General features: G+C 38.1%; 1 protein-coding gene across 1 annotated transcript; it reads left to right on the top strand.

Annotated features, from left to right (window-relative positions):
- The first annotated feature begins 621 nt into the window (after positions 1–621).
- LOC146323435 (prohibitin-2-like) lies at positions 622–12,154 on the top strand. Its single transcript, XM_084722405.1, has 10 exons — positions 622–738; positions 2,624–2,756; positions 4,052–4,136; positions 5,087–5,166; positions 7,156–7,340; positions 8,136–8,265; positions 8,964–9,067; positions 10,005–10,082; positions 10,195–10,274; positions 12,100–12,154. Exons 1-10 carry the CDS (start codon positions 718–720, stop codon positions 12,122–12,124), a joined length of 921 nt encoding a protein of 306 aa, XP_084578531.1. The 5' UTR covers positions 622–717; the 3' UTR covers positions 12,125–12,154.
- The last annotated feature ends 5,258 nt before the right edge of the window (positions 12,155–17,412 follow it).

Here is a 17,412-nt window from a genome sequence, read left to right as displayed (position 1 = left end):
ACATCCCGGTGCCAGGACATTAATCTCCATCTCAGTGTCAGCTAAAACAAAGGAGCTGATTGTGGACTGTAGGGAGAAGGACACTCCCACATCTCCATCAATAGGGCATTGTTGTAGAAGGTCTGCCTGCTGCTGTCCATCAGACACGGCAGCATCCACCTCCCACAGCAGCAGGCTCAGGGACATCTTCATCCACCAGGTGGAACTCTATTATCAACCCCATCACTATAATCATTTACCTGCACCGCTTTGATACATGGATGTCACTTATACACTCTGTAATACTTTACACTACAGTAACAGTAGTGTAGTTACAGTACAGTAACTACAGTTACTGTTTGCTACTTTTCACATCCCCTTGGATTTATTACTACCTGTTGACACCTTTACACCTCATTTACTACCTGCTTATACCTGTACATGTTTCAGTATTATGTATTTATTACCCTATTAACGCTTGTACACACCTCAGTGTTTACTTATATATATATATGTATATATATATATATATGTATACTGCCTGTAATAGATGTGATTGTGTTCTATTGCTTTTATATTACATTATTTTATTTTATTTTATTTTATTTTATTTTATTTTATGGTTACTCTACTGAAAAAGATGTCGCCATGCTCTTGAACTTCATTTCCCAGAAGACGTTGCGGTCTACGGAGGGGGGATTGTCTCGACCTTGGAGTTTGACGTAGTCACAGAGCAGCATGGCGAGCAAGGAGCCGAACGTAAGTGTGTGAAATGCCAAACGATGAGAACTGCCGGTGTAGTGTGTGAACATTGTGTGAAATGTGTGTCTACTGATGTAACTGACGGTCAGTAAAGAGTAAAGGCGGTGCCGTATGAAGCAGGGAGCGGTTAGCAGTTAGCATGTCTCTTCTGTTAGCTGTCCGTTATCAGACAGGTCGTGTTGTGTGACATGACTACTGTTAGCAGGCTATTACTGTGACCTGGTTCAAACAGAATGGAGGTGGTCAGGGGGACATGACTTACTGCTGCAGTTTGTTCACTCGTGTGTAGTTTCACTCCAGACTGTTAAATAGAAATCACGTGACGCTCCCTTACCTTAGTCTGGGGTCATTCTACAAATACAGCGGAAGTGCTGTCACCTACTGCTTCACACACCAAAATCCTACAAGTTGACACAGTAATCACATTAATTATATATGTTCAGTAAATAAAGACTGTTCTAGTAACGACAGAACAAAGTTAAATAATCTAATGCTCAGTGCTTAATTTCAGCAATTGAAATGTCAAGTTCAAAAAATTGTCTTGTGACTTTAATCATACATGGAAGTTGAGCCATTTATTTTTAATGTTAAAACATATTTCCAACCTCTATAATGAAAGTGTTCAAGGTGCATAACACCAAAACTAAACTTAAAAATGTGCCTGCCTGTTAAAATTGATCACTTTTTCTGAAAGTGTACGTTTAATAGAACCCTCAGAAGTGAGAAAACTACACAGGGGGAAAATTGACACACCAGGCAACAGAAGCCGTTGTACATTTTATTTTACGATACTTAAAACTAAAAATAATATTATATCCATGTATATGCACAATATAATATATATTTTGACTCAATTTACATGCAGAATATGTTTTACTAAATGATATTTTAATTTAGGCTTCCATAAGGGTGTTGCCATTGTTGTGTGATATCAGACAACTACTTTTTCATGAAGTTGTGGTAGATTAATTTGCCTCAAGTTCAGAAGTAAGAACTGATTTTGATTGATGTTTCATTGTACTCTTTCTAGTGGGAGGTTGGGAAATTCTGATCTCTGACATTGTCTGAAATGCAGCATTTCTATGAAGTTGTTGTGATTGACAACAAATGATCTTCTTATGAGGAATAAACCTGCCTGTCTGCAGCTGAATAAAGTTGTCCTACACAACTTTTAATGTCTGTCATAAGGGTGGAACTAAGAGAGCCTAATATTTTCTGAGGTGGTATGTGGTGTAAAAAGTTTGAGAAACACAGATGTAGATAGTTGTGGTGTGAGTGCTGAGTTCTGGAGATATGGAGTGGTGTTGGAACTACTTTCTATCTGTGCAAGAATCTACCGGAACTACTTTCTTTTGACTAGACAGAAAATAATTCTTATATGAAACTGCTCACTACAAGGTCTGTGGATCAAACCCATGGATAAAAACCCATTCTCAATATTATGTTTGTCTGTAACCATTCTGTCAGACCAGGTAGTTCTGTAGGGCTGAACCAACCGGATGGTTCTAGACTAGGCTGCTTTTTGAGTTTTGGAGAAGATGGCTAAATGTGAGCCCCTGCTGATGTATATAATCTGACAGGCAGCCGCTGGACTGAAAGCAAGTGTATGTCAGCATTTTAGCTTCAATGAAGTTGAAACGAGTGTGTGAAGAAATTCTCAATGACCAGTTTATCAATCATTGGTTAATCATTATAATCCCTACTCAAGATGCATTGATAAACGTTTTATAATCTCATCCTAGCCCTCTAACTCAGAATCAAATTGAACTGTGAGGCGCCAGAAGATTCCCACCCTTTACACCAGCTTGTCTTCATCCCTAACATGATGAGTCTCTTTTTCTTTCCTTTTTCTTTGTCTTCCAAACTCACTCACCCACTGTAGCGCCTCGTCCAGCACCTCAGGGACCTGGCAGGTCGTATGTCTTCATCCGGTGGCAGAGGGGCTGGATTAGGACTGAAGCTGCTGCTTGGAGCTGGTGCCTTGGCATATGGCGTTAAAGAAGCCACCTACACAGGTAAACACAATCACTCCTGAGCTCCCAGTGTGTGACAAGTCCCCACAGGGCACTGATATTCTACATAAACTACCTGTGGCCAGTAGCACCAACAGTACTTATAAGCTAAGCTGTCCAACCTAATAGTAATGCTGTTTGCACTGTCTAGGCTTAAGCCTTCTCCTCGGTGTGGTCAAGACTAGGTGTAAATCTTACCTGTGGGCATACACAGGCATACGCATTGCTAAGACCAGGCTGATTGGTGCAACCAGCATGAAGTTCATTCTAAAGATGGATGTTAACTAAGACCAACTTAGCAGTTCGGACCAGGCTAAAGACCAGTTGGTACAACCCACTCCTCAAGATGACTAGGTGATACCACTGACCACCGGCTCTTATATGTAGTTCCTCTGGCGTTTCACCTATTGGGCTTCAGTAGCTCAGTGGTAGACAGGACAAGCATTTTATCATGAAGTTTGTGGATTGATCCTTGACTCCACCTGTCAACATGTCAAAGTACTTGAGCAAGACATGCATAGATACTGGCTGAGAGATAATGATGTACAGCAACTTAAAAAACATAAACCAATACACAACACATGTTGCACTTAGAAATAACTGCAAATGAAGAAAAATGTATGCCAGTTTGACAAAACAGACACAGAACTAGAAGAGGTCACTCAGTAGAGTGCAGATCCCTGCCAGGCGACAGATGGTGAAGCACCTCCTGCAATGCCACCACAACTGCCAGATGCAACCAGCAAACATTTACAAAGTTTCACCATTATTAACATGACCTCCATATAAGTTGTTTTGAGCTGAAACAAGATTTCAAACCCAAGGTGTTGTTGATCTCTTGCAGCCCCTAGTGGACAGTTAAGAAGAGTGAGACGTCAGCTGTCGATGGTTGTATAAAAGAGAGCAGTCAAAAAATAGAATTACTGTCGTTTGTCTCCACCAACCAGTCAAGTTACAGTTTACATCCATGTTCTGTCCACACTCATGTAATGTCTGTAGTGAAGACTGAAGGAATTTAATATGGAGCTTACCACTATACTGACCTGCGACTTTGAAGAAATTTAATAAAAGCTATTAAGTGGTTTTTGGTTGTTTGTTTTTTTGTGTGTGATTCCAAATAATAATTTCCAGACTATTTTTATAGAGGAGGACAGTGGACTGATTTTTGTCCTGTAGACTCTTGGAAATGTCATCAATTAGAGTGAAATCCTGTTAATATCATTCATAAAAGCTTTTGTTTCTGTGTGTGTGTATGTGTGTGTGTGTGTGTGTGTGTGTGTGTGTGTGTGTGTGAGCAGTGGAGGGTGGTCACAGAGCCATCATCTTCAACAGGATTGGAGGGATGCAGATGGACACTATCCTGGCTGAGGGGCTGCATTTCAGGTAGGATTAGCATATTTATTATCTACTGGTGACTCTGTTCCCTCATGACTTTTATTAGTGTCACGGTCATCAACTTCAAGTCTTACATAGTATGAGCCAGATTGAAGGCAGACACAGGGGGAAAGAGAGCAGAGGAGCAGGAGAGTGGTGCACTGCAAATAGCGAAAAAAAAAAGTTCATTCCATTAAATGTATTTAGCTGATGCTTTTATCCAAAGCGACTTACAATTGGTGCATTCCACCCTATGGATACAACCCAAAGTTACAAGACATCATACAAAAGGTTTCTAAGACACTGAGATACAGTAAGAGAGAGAAAAAGGTTTTCTTTTATTTGGCTTGAATTAAATTCAAGCAGCCGCTGGTGGCCAGTTCAGGTGAAGTCAGTTGAAGTTGAAGACCAGCTGGGCTGCTGCATTCTGGATGCAGATGTCACATAACACTGACAGGCAGACCAGCCAGGAGTGAGTTGCTGGAGTTTAGGCACAAGATGACAAAAGCCTGAACCGGAACTTGCACCACCTTCTGGGTGAGGAACAAAGAGATCCCTTTGCTGTTGTGGAGAATGAACAGCAGCAACAGCTTTTTATTTCTCTAACACATGTCAAAAATGGAACCTAGACAACAAATCTATGGCAACACTAAGGGGACACACTCAAATACAGAAGGCTTTTAAATCATGTTACAGTGGTAGAGAGTTGATGACCATCAGCCATTGTGATAAATGATGGCATCGTCTATCGGCTCAACTCTAGTAGACAGCAGTTTGTCTTTGCCTTCTTTTTCTGAGAATCAACTATCAACTCCACGGTTTTGCAGATGCTGAGCAATAAGTTGTTCTCTGTTCACCGCTCTGCAAGACTGTTGATTCCCTCCTGTCATTAAGTGTCATCGCTGTTTGAAATCTGGCCGATGATCAGTGGATCAGTGACATTAGCGTCTGTTTTGTAGGATCCCATGGTTCCAGTACCCTATCATATATGATATCAGAGCCAAACCCAGGAAGATCTCCTCTTTGACAGGAAGCAAAGGTAACAAACATTGGACACACACACACACACACACACACACACACACACACACACACACACACACACACACACACACACATTGCCTTAGGTTACATTTGCTTGCCCAACCCTTACCCTAACCTTAACCACTGACCTGAAAAATCAGTCTTTTCCGAAATGGTTTCAAGATTACTGTCCCCAGTTGGACAAGCTGTCCCCAATTAACTGGTCTGAAATGTGTCCCTAGAAGCAGGCCAAGTCAGAAACATGCCTACGTTTATAATTTTTGAGTTTGATATTGAAACTTTAGAACACTTGTTTTTTATTTGTAATTACGCTCAGTCTTTCTGGGAACTGTTTCAACACTGGATATCAGAAAAGGACCTTCATCAATTTAGAATATTATGATGTTAATTTTGGAGTTATAATGCAGGACCAAAAAATAGAAATGATGTATAATAGTCTGATTATAATGGCTAAACAGTTTATCCACAGATGTAGATTCACTGGTACCAGACCACTGTTCTTAGTCTTCATGAATGAGATAATTCATTTAAAAAACACTGAAATGTATAAAACCCAAACAAGCCTTGGCTGTTTGGGTTTTATACATGCTGCAAAACTTGCATATTTTGATATTTGATTGGATCTCTGACACTCTTTCTCTTTCTCTTTAATGTTGTATTTATTTATTCATATATAAACATATTTTTTCTGTTGCTTTGTTATATGTCAAACTTTCAGTCTTTTTGTACAGTATGACCAAATTAAGATTGTGACTTTGTACAAAATGATGTCAAAAAAAGTGAGAAGGATGCACACACTCTGACTCAGCCGTTGCTTTTTCTTCTTATGGTTAGCTTAATGAAACCATTGAAAATGTGGTGACCCTTGCAGGAAAAAATTCTCTAATGACATTGGTAATATGTTTGTGGTACATGAATCTGGATCAGTAAATCAGTTCAATGTTCAACTATCCAGTATTATCGAGACAAAGTGAAAGTATTGATTTGTATCCTCATGTTTAAGATTCATCTCTATTTTATAATGTTGAGTCCTGTATGACATTTACCACTGTCTGATGGGACACCTATGTGCTGCATGCTGTGTAAAATGGCCGTTACTCACAAAGACATTATTGCAAATACTTACAGTAACAAGTATAGTTGTCTTCAACTCCAGTAATCTGCTCTGCTGTTACCTGACTTCACTTTGTGTGTATATTGTCAGAGCTCAGCTCCCACACAGAGAACAGGGAAGATGCTGCAGTGTGATAATAAATTACACCAAACAATACAAAGTACGGATAAAAAAAACAATAACATATAAGCTTATCAATATTGCTATCTTTAATAAGTGCCCATCCCTAGTCTGCAACATGTTGCCAATTTCAGTGTTGTTCCTCCAGTGTGTAAGATTTATAGGACTCTATTAGCAGAATGTGGCAGGAATTAAACATAATATTTTTAAGTATGTTGTCATGTTTTGTATAATCAGCTGAAACAATGAATGAGCCCTTTATATCTTCAGAGGCCGCAGGTTGTCTTCCATGGAAACCAAAACCAAAACAAACACTGGCTCTGGATACATCCTTTTGTGTTTTTCACAATTTCCGAGGCCACTGTAGATTTTCCTACACACTTGGAAGGGGAGGGTGAGGTGAGAGATATTCATTTATGATGAACGACCTTGAAGAGTTTTTGTCTCAGCACTGAATGGCCATAACATAGTTGTGTTTTAAAGAAAATAATAAACACAACATGGAGGCGTTGTGCAATGAACATATTTTCTCTTCCACATGTCAGAAACGGAGCTTGACAACAAGTCTAGCAACTCTGACAGGGCACATTACCTCAAACACAGATGACTTTTAAATCACGATAACTGTCAGTCATCATCCATCGGCCCAACACTATTACCACCACCACTATATCATACTTGATTCAGCACAATGTAGCTGTAAAGATAAGTGTAAAGTATAGTATGAAGTGTGTTTGTGTCTGTGTACAGATCTACAGATGGTAAACATAGCTGTGCGGGTGTTGTCCAGGCCCTTGGCGTCCAACCTGCCGACCATGTACCAGCAGCTGGGGAAGGACTACGACGAGAGAGTGCTGCCCTCCATCGTCAACGAGGTTCTCAAGTCTGTAGTGGCAAAGTTTAACGCCTCACAGCTCATCACACAGAGAGCTCAGGTACAGCGCCTGACATCTCTACACTCTGCTCTCATCATCAACACCTGTCATATTGGTTTTATCCCTGTTTATGTTTGTATATAAATGTTTGAACATCTTATATAATAACCAGATGTTTCAGCACTACCTGCAACAGTTACTAACCTTACAAAGCTTGTAATGTTGAGTTTTTAAAGACTGTGTCAAGTGTTGAAAAATCTTCAAATATGATGTATTCCAGTGTAATCAAAATATGAACTACTGCTTCAAGATTTCCCACAGAGTATAGTCCATACCCAGGGATGACAAAAGTACACATTCTTTACTTGAGTATAAGTACAGATACTTAAAAAAAAAGACTCTGGTAAGAGTAGAAGTACTGATTCTACTTGTTAAGTGCAGTAAAAGTGAAAGTTCAGGCTCTGAAATGTACTCAAAGTATAAAAGTAAAAAGTTGTCCTTTGAAGGATATTTCTACTGAGTCACAGTCAAGTCACACTCTCTGTCTGTTTGTATTGTTACATCTTTTATGTTTGTCTTATGTTTTTTTTTTTTTTTTTACAGTTTTCCTCGTTATGTCCTGTTTTGTCTTTAATCTTTTTTCATCTTGTTGTGTCTTTTATGTTATTTTTGTTTCCATCTGTATTTAAAACTGAAGCAGTGAGCCTCTTTTGAAAATGTTAAGTACAGATACCTGAAAAATTTATTTGAGTACAGTAACAAAATATTTGTTCTTCCTTACTTCCCTTCTCGGTCTGTACCTGTGTGATATTGTCAGTCCAGCGCTGAACATCGTTGCTCTGTATTGTTGTCCAGGTGTCACTGCTGGTGCGCAGAGAGCTGTTTGAGAGAGCCAAAGACTTCAACATCATTCTTGATGATGTGGCCATCACTGAGCTGAGCTTCAGCAGCCAGTACACTGCTGCTGTGGAGGCCAAGCAAGTCGGTAAGGCTCAGTGTGGCTCAGGCAGCAGACTGGTTTACACTGACCAACAAGATGTGATGATACAACAAATGTAAAAGAAATCTGTTGATTATCACTGTAAACTCACATTTAAAGCTACTTTAAAGTTTAAAGTTACATGAGCAAATGAGACCAACAACAAGAAGACTGGCTGTTTCTACTGGGTAAGACTCTCTGTGAAATCAGATGAAATGAGCATTTGTTTACATTTTTCCAGGCAAAGTTACAGTGAGAGGTACAGAAAAGAAGGAGATTTTTCTTCTGATGATCTTATGTTTGATGTTATATTTTATGGTTATGATGGAGGAAGCTCCACCACTTTTGTCTACAGGGGTCTCCAAATCAACACAATAAAAACGTTCCTTGTAGTAGTTTTAAAATGATTCCTCTCTAAAGCCTAAACATTGTCCAGACATGGGAATCATACACTCCTTGTTTGGTTTGTTTTTCAGTGACTGTAACATGTAGGAACTCTTCACAGAAAGGGACATATTGAATAAAAAGTTCATTCATTGTTTATAGAATTTTTTCTTGCCTCAGTATTAGTATTTCTTATTGTTTGAGTTGAGTCTTTAAATTCATCAATTTTTGTATTCAGAACTTAATCAGTCCGTGTGTTTGTGTGTGTGTGTGTGTGTGTGTGTGTGTGTGTGTGTGTGTGTGTGTGTGTGTGTGTTTAGCCCAGCAGGAGGCGCAGAGAGCCCAGTTCTACGTGGAGAAAGCCAAACAGGATCAGAGACAGAAGATCATCCAGGCTGAAGGAGAGGCTGAAGCTGCCAAAATGGTGACTGTCTGACTGACAGACAGACAGACAGACAGACAGACAGACAGACAGACAGACAGACACACACACACACACACACACACACACACACACACACACACACACCTGGTGATGATGGATCTTGATGCTCTTCATTTCGCTCTGAGTTTACAGTGTAAAAACTATAGTTGATTGGATAGATGTACTATGATTTTGTGCTTGATTTTGGCTCAGATGTTTCCAACATGGCAGCCAGGTCACAAACTTTCTAATTTTTGAGGTAAAAAGCATACTTAAATATGTGTCTGAAAAAAAATTAGGTTAGAAACAGACAATGCAGTAAAATAATCTTCTTTCATATTTGATCAGCACTCCCTAGTTTGACAGTTTGATCAGACTTTTGTGAGTCTGCTATGTTGCGTTGGATGGACCTCATTTGCATTAAGTAGAGGTGGTGATTATGCAAAGTCAGGTACAGCAAACAGAAGTGAATTGTATCCACATATAACAATGGATTTGGTGTGTCTGCACCCTGACTGACTCACTGACTGAGGACTAGTATTGTTGGGTATTGTTTATTAGACAATAAAATAAATATAGAATTATGATGCCATTGCCAATACCAGTACCCTTAAAGTGATACCGTTATCAACAGATTACTTCATTTGATACCCATCATGTAAATGAAAACATTTTTGAAATACTCCTTCCACATTTTCTGCATTTATTTTTATCAATACTTACAACTTTTTGGTGGCAATTTGGCACGCTGAACTTCCAGTTCCATCAAATACTGTAGTACTGAGCAGCGATACCCCGCCCCATTGTCTTCACTTCTTTGGTCATTTTGTATGAATGGCAATATATTGACTAAACAAAAACTGTGTGTGTGTGTGTGTGTGTGTGTGTGTGTGTGTGTGTGTGTGTGTGTGTGTGTGTGTGTGTGTGTGTGTGTTAGTTGGGTCTAGCAGTGACTAAGAATCCCGGTTACCTGAAGCTGAGACGAATCAGAGCAGCACAGAACATCGCAAAGACGGTCAGTACTATAGTTTATCTCCTGTGACTCCGTCTGTCTGTCCCACTTTAATTTGAACAGGAGTGGTGATGATGATGATGATGATGATGATGGCTGTTGTGAATGCTTCCAGGTGGCATCATCTCAGAACAAGGTGTACCTTAATGCTGACAGTTTGGTCCTGAATCTACAAGACCAGGCATTTTTTGACAAGTAGGTTTCCACCCTTTTAAAAGAATCATTCATGTGTTTTGCAGGTTTTCAGTACAAGTCATGAATAGTTTACAGGACATACTTTGCACAAGTCATGTCATAAGCACTTGCTAGAGTTTGGTAATACATCACATCTGCATGTTTATCACATATGGGATATGACAAGTTACAAGTTGATTATCCTGCTTATACCATAGTTGTTTTCCAACCATATGAAATAAAAGCATTCTCATTGTTTGGTGAAAGTTTTGCAATCAAAATCTAAAGTTATGAAGCAAGAGCTTACTGTTGTCATGACAAGGCATGACGCACTTGAGATTCCTTCCCTCTGTAGATGAGTAAATTAAGAGTTATTTTTTCATAACTAATGTAACCCCCAAAAGTTCCCCTTTTTCCTTTTTAATCTCCGTACTTTTTAAGTATATTCCTATAAAAAATGCTGCTGTGAATCATATAAAAGGTGACACTTCTCCTCAGCCTTGTTAATTAGTCTCTCGTCCTCCCTTTGACTGTTTTGATGAGTGGAAACACAAACGTCAAAGATGTCACATCGATTTTAACCAGATAAAATATTTTGGAGGTGTGTGAAATAGAGTCAGGGTGAGAGATATTTCAGCCCGTTGGCTGACGCACAGAGCAGGTTAGGACGTCCTCATTTAGGAAAACTGAACCAATCAGCTGTTCATTAGCTCACTTGTTCATATCGCCTCTGGTTAGGAAGCGGTGTGAACTTTGGCAGCTGTGCTCTTTAATGTTGCTATGGTAACAAGTTGGGTAGCGGATGAATTTCAAACAGTCATTGAACTTGAGACGAAGTACATTTGCGTTTAACGGTTTTAACACACACCTGTTGGCCAATCAGAAAAGAGTATTCACCCAGACCATGGTACTATGCAGATCTCAGTACCGATGGATTTGAACTGTACAAATACAATATTCAATCTGATGATTTAAAAAGCAGCAGTACATAAAGAATATTGTGTGTGATCTGTTGTAAACAGACTAAAATGCACAAAAACACAAGTTCTTTCTGACCTTATAAACAGTCAGTTAACTAAAAACCTTAACTCAAGGTTCACTTACTAACTTTTTCTTGAGCTTTCAACAGTATCTAATGCATCATTTTTGTGGAGATGGCAACATCATCTGTATGACAGCAGCCTTTTTCGCTGTGGACATTTGGACTTGTCAGTGAAGGAAAAGCTAAGGTGGAATTAATAACATTAACCATGGCTCAGTAGTGTGCCGCAGCATACACAATACCAGGACTTCTCCTAAGTGGAATGCAGCCATCATTAACGTCATTAACACCTTGAACACTTGTGCTTTTCTGCTCTGATATGTCAAAATGTTTGCCATGAAAAGCGCTGTACAGACCTCACACATGAACACTGACATAACCTCCCTTCATTTTTCTCTGAGGCTCGCTAACTTTCTTAGACTTTCTTAGTTGTACAAACATTTCACTCCTTTTAAAAGTTTGGACGTCGTGTAAAACGTAAATCAAAACAGAATGCATTGGTTTGCAAATAGTTTTCAACCTATAAAGAGACAGTTCACCCCTAAATTAAAAAAAAAAAAAAGCACATTTGAATAATTCAACACCACTGTCTTTATCCAGAAATACTGGCCTGGTTACTCAGGATAATCCACACACCTTGTTGTGAGCAAGTTCATGTAGGAACTACTTGATTTAGAGTGAACTGTCCCTTTTAAAGGTTGGGTATGCCATTCTGGAGAAAGACTGTTGATTTGTGACCTTCTGCCTCATGCAGCAGTACCACAGTTAATAATAAATTTCATGACGTGTGCTGTTGTTTTTCAGCATGTCACTGAACAAAAAGAAGTGATGAAGAGCACATTAAGAGAAGAAGAAGTCTTCACGGAAGTTTCCAGTTTCACAGTTTTGTTTGTGACATAGAGAATCAACATGCATGACTCTGGACAAGAAGAAAAAAAAGCCATTTATTTTAATTTAGTGACGACTTTTACCTCTGTGACATGAGAGTGGCATGAATTATCCTGGAAATTCATCAATCAACTATTTTAGCAGAACAAATCAGTTCATTTCAGCTTCACAATGAACTAATAAGAGATTTGTTTGTCAAATAATACTGAATCAAGAAACCTTGAGGCTGGACACATATCCAGTAAAATGCAGAGTCATGTAAGAATCAACGCAGAAATAATTCAAAATCATTTAGAGGGTCAGTGTCCTCTGTCAGGAGGTGCTGATGGGTGTCCAAAATGTCAAATGAAGCATGAGACATTGGAGCACCGTCCTCTGTCTCATGTTCTAAATGACAGATGTCACTGCTGTATTCATCTCCCGTTGATACACCACATCTGGCTGTAAGGCTCTGCACACATCCCATCAGAAACAGATATGATGTTTGTGTTTGTCAGGGTTCTCTGCCTGGTGGAGCTGATGTTCCAGATGTTTATGTGTGGATTCATGCAGTGCCAACAATGTTGGCAGTCTCTGTTAATAAACTTTTATTATAAGTACAATTTCTCATGTCATTTCTGTATTTCGCAGTGTGGTTTTATTGACTTTAACTTCAGATGTCCACCTGGATACATTATTATGTTAACAAAAAAATCAAAATTCACTTGAAGCTGATTTTTTCAGTCCTAAAAAAAGATCCTCAGAATAGGAAGTTGATGTCAAACCTTCACTCAGAAAATGTTTTTTCAAATCAGATTGCTAAGTTAGATGAAAATAGATGCTTGAAGTCAGATGTACAAGCAATTTAAATTTAATGCAAGTCAAGTGAAAAGTTTCCAATTTTAAAGCTCAAGTATATGTTCATTAACAACATAATAGTATGGTGTCAGGAAAAGTACTTTCATAGTAACATTAGTGTTATTTCAGTTAGTGAAATATAATTAATATAATTGCAAATGTTAGCCTGACATGATGATCGTTTTTTTTGTTTCAGTGAGTTTCTAAAAACTCACAACACAATTTAATCAATTCTGGTGGACCACATCAGCACTATATGATGTCCTTTTCATCTTGTTATGTTTTTTCTTTTTTTTTTGTCTTGTTACATGTTTTATATAATTTTTGTTTTTGTGCTTGTATTATATCCTTTTTGTCTTTTTATGTCTTGTATGTCCTTTTTAACTTGTCTTTTCAGTTGTTTTCATTTTGTCACATATTACGTTGTTTGCGTCTTGTTAAATCTAGTCCTGTCCTTTAACATCTGTTTTGTGTGATATGTGTTATTGTCCCATGTCTCTATTTAAGCTGAAATCAGTCTTGATGTTAGAAGGTGGTGCACAATGATGCAAAATAAAAATAATCAATAATTCCTCTCAAATGCATTGAAACAAAAGTAATTAGTCTGTTTTGAAAATGTAAGGAGTAGAAAGTACAGATATTTGTGTTCAGATGTAGGGAGCAAAAGTAAAAAGTCAGAAAAATAAATACTAAAGTAAAGTACAGATACTTGAAAAATACTAATCTGCTTGTGTACACTAAGTATTTGTATGTAGTTTCTTCCCAACTCTGCATAAGACGTACTACCCCAAAGTGGAACTGACGTGTTTGGTTTTCAGAGTGTAGTGATGCTGTCAGTGACATGGAAGACTGATGAACATTAGTTCAGTCTACAGATACAGACTTGGCTGGCCTGTTACTGAGGTCATTCAGTTCAGCAGACAGATTGAAGTATGCATCTGTGTTCATTGACTGCAGAAGTCTGGTTCTGAGCTGCTTTAATTAGGAGTGATTTGCAGAAATAAATGTCAGAGCTTGGAACAGTTTCAGATTTCATTTACCCTCTGGAAGAAAACGAGAACGATAACAATGACAGAAAAAACCTCCAGTTTCCAAGTTGTTACTGTGGTTTCTCTCACTGTCACTCCACAGGTTTGTCAGTCACTACTAATGAAGCTGTGCCTCGCTCTTTGTCATCAACTGATGAGACATAGTGTTGCCATGGAAACAGAGGGTCTGATGAAGCCTAAACGTGTGTTTATTTTTTTGTGATTTTCCTCGATGCACTAATTGAAGAGAAGAAATAAGCCTGCTGTAACGATCAGTGAGCAGCTCCGAGGGCCTCCACTAGAGGGAAGTAAAACTCAACTCTGTGTGTGTCTGTGTGTGAGAGAGTGAGTGAGAGATTTGTCATTTCAGCTGTCATGTTTCCATGGCAATGGTGACATCACCATTTAGGGTTCAGCAATACCACAGTGACAGGGTTTGACCTTTATTCGATATTGTTTGTTACTATGATCATCCACATGACAGTGCTCATGAGTACTGGATTAACTTCATTATACTTAATGCAAAATTTACATTATCACCTTTTCTTATAGAACTAAATGTGACTGATAACAAAAAGAGTAATACGCTTCTGGATTATTATGAAAGGTTTTTCCCTGATACCTCATTTTAAATATATTGTCTTTTTTCACATTTAATTATTTATTATTTTATATTTTATGTTTTTTTTTTTTGTTATATAACTATTAATTATTATTTGATAACGCTTCAATTTCCAGGTCCCATACTTTCATGGTGAACATGTGGTAATTACCAAGTAATATATTTGAAATTTCTTAGAAATAACCCACAAATTACCTCCAAATTACTCCCAAATTTCATGGTTAATTGTGTCATAATTAGCAAGTACCATTTTCATGAATTTCTCTGAATTTATGTGCAGGTTATCCCCAGATTTCATGGTAAGTATACATGAAAATAGCACACACTTATCACACACTTACCATGAAATCTGGGGGTAATTTGCAGGTTAATTCAGAGAAAAAGTTTAAATATTTTGCTCTGTCATTACTACCAACTACATGAAAATGGCAGCTGTGAATTAGCACATAATTAATGATAAAAATTGCGGGTAATTTGGGAGTAATTTCAAATATGTTACTTGGTAATTACCACCTATTTACCAATGAAGTCATGGGACCTGGAAATTGAAGTCTTACCTATTATTTCATTCACATGTGCAATAACTTACCAACCTGTTTGTTATCTTGTAAAAAAAAAAAAATGTAACAAGAGTAAAACCGCCAAAAAGATGTAACAAGACAATAAATGGCAAAAAGACATAACGACTAAAAATGCCAAAAAGACGTAACCAAACAAAAAAGACAAAAATCAACATCAGACAAAAAGATACATTATAAGATGGAAATAACAAGACAAAAAAGACACAAAACATAAAATGCGCTACTTTTACTTTTATAAATTATGCATATTTCAGAGTCTGTAAAGAAGTTGAATCAGTATTTTTTAACAGTATCTGTTAGAGTATATGTACATCTAATAGTACAGAGTAAAGAATATGTGTACTTTTTCCACCTCTGCAGCACTGTGAAGACTCAAACTGTTAAAAGACATCATTACAGGCCAAAGGTCAACTAAAAAGAACAGCACACAGAAGTTCAGGGCAAACTGACTCCCTCTGCAATGGCAGGTTTTCAAGTCTGAAACACTGCTGTTATAAATGCCCTACAGTAACTCATACTCGCTCTACTCAGAACATGTGATGTTGCTATAATTGATATATGAATATAATCTTTGCCTTAGTGTGTGACGTGTGTTTGTTAGACATGTAGGCTAAGGCTAAACATGGCTTCCAATGTTCCAAAGTTGTTCATTCTCTGTGATGCAAAAGTTTGTAGCTAAGGGGTGAGAGTACAGACACCCAATGAGAGCTAGATTACTAACTTAATAAAACTTGCACTGATTGTTCTGCTGTGTGTTACATGCAACATGACAGTCCACTAACAACCTGACAATAAATTTAGCTACGTCACTAAAAGGACTTGTAAAAATAAAAGTAGACCCAATGACGTTACAGTTCAGAATAATTAGTTAAGGCTCATTTCCACTGCATCCATATTGTTATCCCACTTTAAAGGGATAGTTCACCCAAAAATTAAAATTCAGACTTTATCTAGTTACCCTCATGCTGGCTGAAGGTCAGATTTAGTTTTACAGTCCACAGAACACTTCTGGAGTTTAACCAGAAAACAGTGTTGCAGAATCTCACTAACAGTGGAAGTGAATGGTGACCAGTTTTCATACATAAACACACACACAAAAAAACAAACACAAAAAAAAACATAAAACACCTCCACACTGCTCATCTGGTATAATTCAAGTCTTCTAAAGAGCCAACATGCCAAGTTGACTTGACAGACATCATTTACACCATGTTTTTAGCCTGAATCTTCAGGAATATTCATGCGTGAGTGTACACCATCTGAACTGAGTGTGTGTGGTGTGACGTCATGTTGGGGCTTCAGGAGACTTGGATTAAACCAGCAGTGTGGAGACATTTTATGTTTTTTTTCCCCTGACCATCAGTCGGCATGAGAGTGAGTAGATATGATTGAATTTTCATTGTTGGGTGAACTATCCCTTCAACGCTCATCACTAGTTACAAGGAAACGAAAAAAAAAAACACGTAATGAAACAAGACCCACCGGTGTTCCGCTTTAATGAGTGACCGTGTTAACTGGTGACTCAACAAAATGAGTGGCAGTACTAGTGACGGTGTCACACCATATTTGGTGACCCATAATATTCTGTGACCTGCAGTGATGGAAAAAGTACTCAGATCCTTTACTGAAGTAAAAGTATTAATACCACAATGTAAAAATACTTAAGCACAAGTGATAATTCTGCATTTAAAGGCCCACATAAAGTACTAAAGTAAAAGTACCAAGTAAAGTAAAGTAACTTTTACTGTAGTTCCCTACTTAGAAATTTTAGTAGTACTAAGACAAAAGTGAAAGTAGTAATGTCTGCAGAAAACACAAACAGAAGATGCACCAGAATGCTTTGTTAAATGCTAAATGTAAATAAAAAACATAAACAAATGCTAACCCTCGCCCCCCACACCCTCAGGGACTGCTTTATGAACATGTCACCTTTTTCACCTCTTATGACTTATGACCTCCTACAGAGTCTGAAACATTACCAGTTTCATATAAATGTGATGTTTCATCAAGAGACAAAAGTTGAATTGACAGAGTCTCTCTTGTTCAGTATTCAGGGGAGAATGAGGCCACAGAGCCTTGACACAAAACAGCCCTCAGACATGCTCTTCACTCTGTATGATAATAATAATATTAATCAGACCAGACACCAAGAGGACTGAAG

The sequence above is a fragment of the Lutjanus erythropterus genome, chromosome 7, assembly GCF_056507025.1.
Source record: "Lutjanus erythropterus isolate fLutEry1 chromosome 7, fLutEry1.hap2, whole genome shotgun sequence".
Taxonomy (NCBI): domain Eukaryota; kingdom Metazoa; phylum Chordata; class Actinopteri; order Lutjaniformes; family Lutjanidae; genus Lutjanus; species Lutjanus erythropterus.
The sequence above is the reverse complement of the archived record's forward strand: the minus strand, read 5'-3'. Positions and strand labels throughout refer to the sequence as shown.

Bases quoted from the DNA above. Each gene is read 5' to 3' on its own strand.
- LOC146323435 (XM_084722405.1), top strand. From the start codon at position 718: ATGGCGAGCAAGGAGCCGAAC. The intron at 2,757-4,051 runs GTAAACACAATC...GTGTGTGAGCAG, and splicing joins TAAAGAAGCCACCTACACAG to TGGAGGGTGGTCACAGAGCC. The intron at 7,341-8,135 runs GTACAGCGCCTG...ATTGTTGTCCAG, and splicing joins TCATCACACAGAGAGCTCAG to GTGTCACTGCTGGTGCGCAG.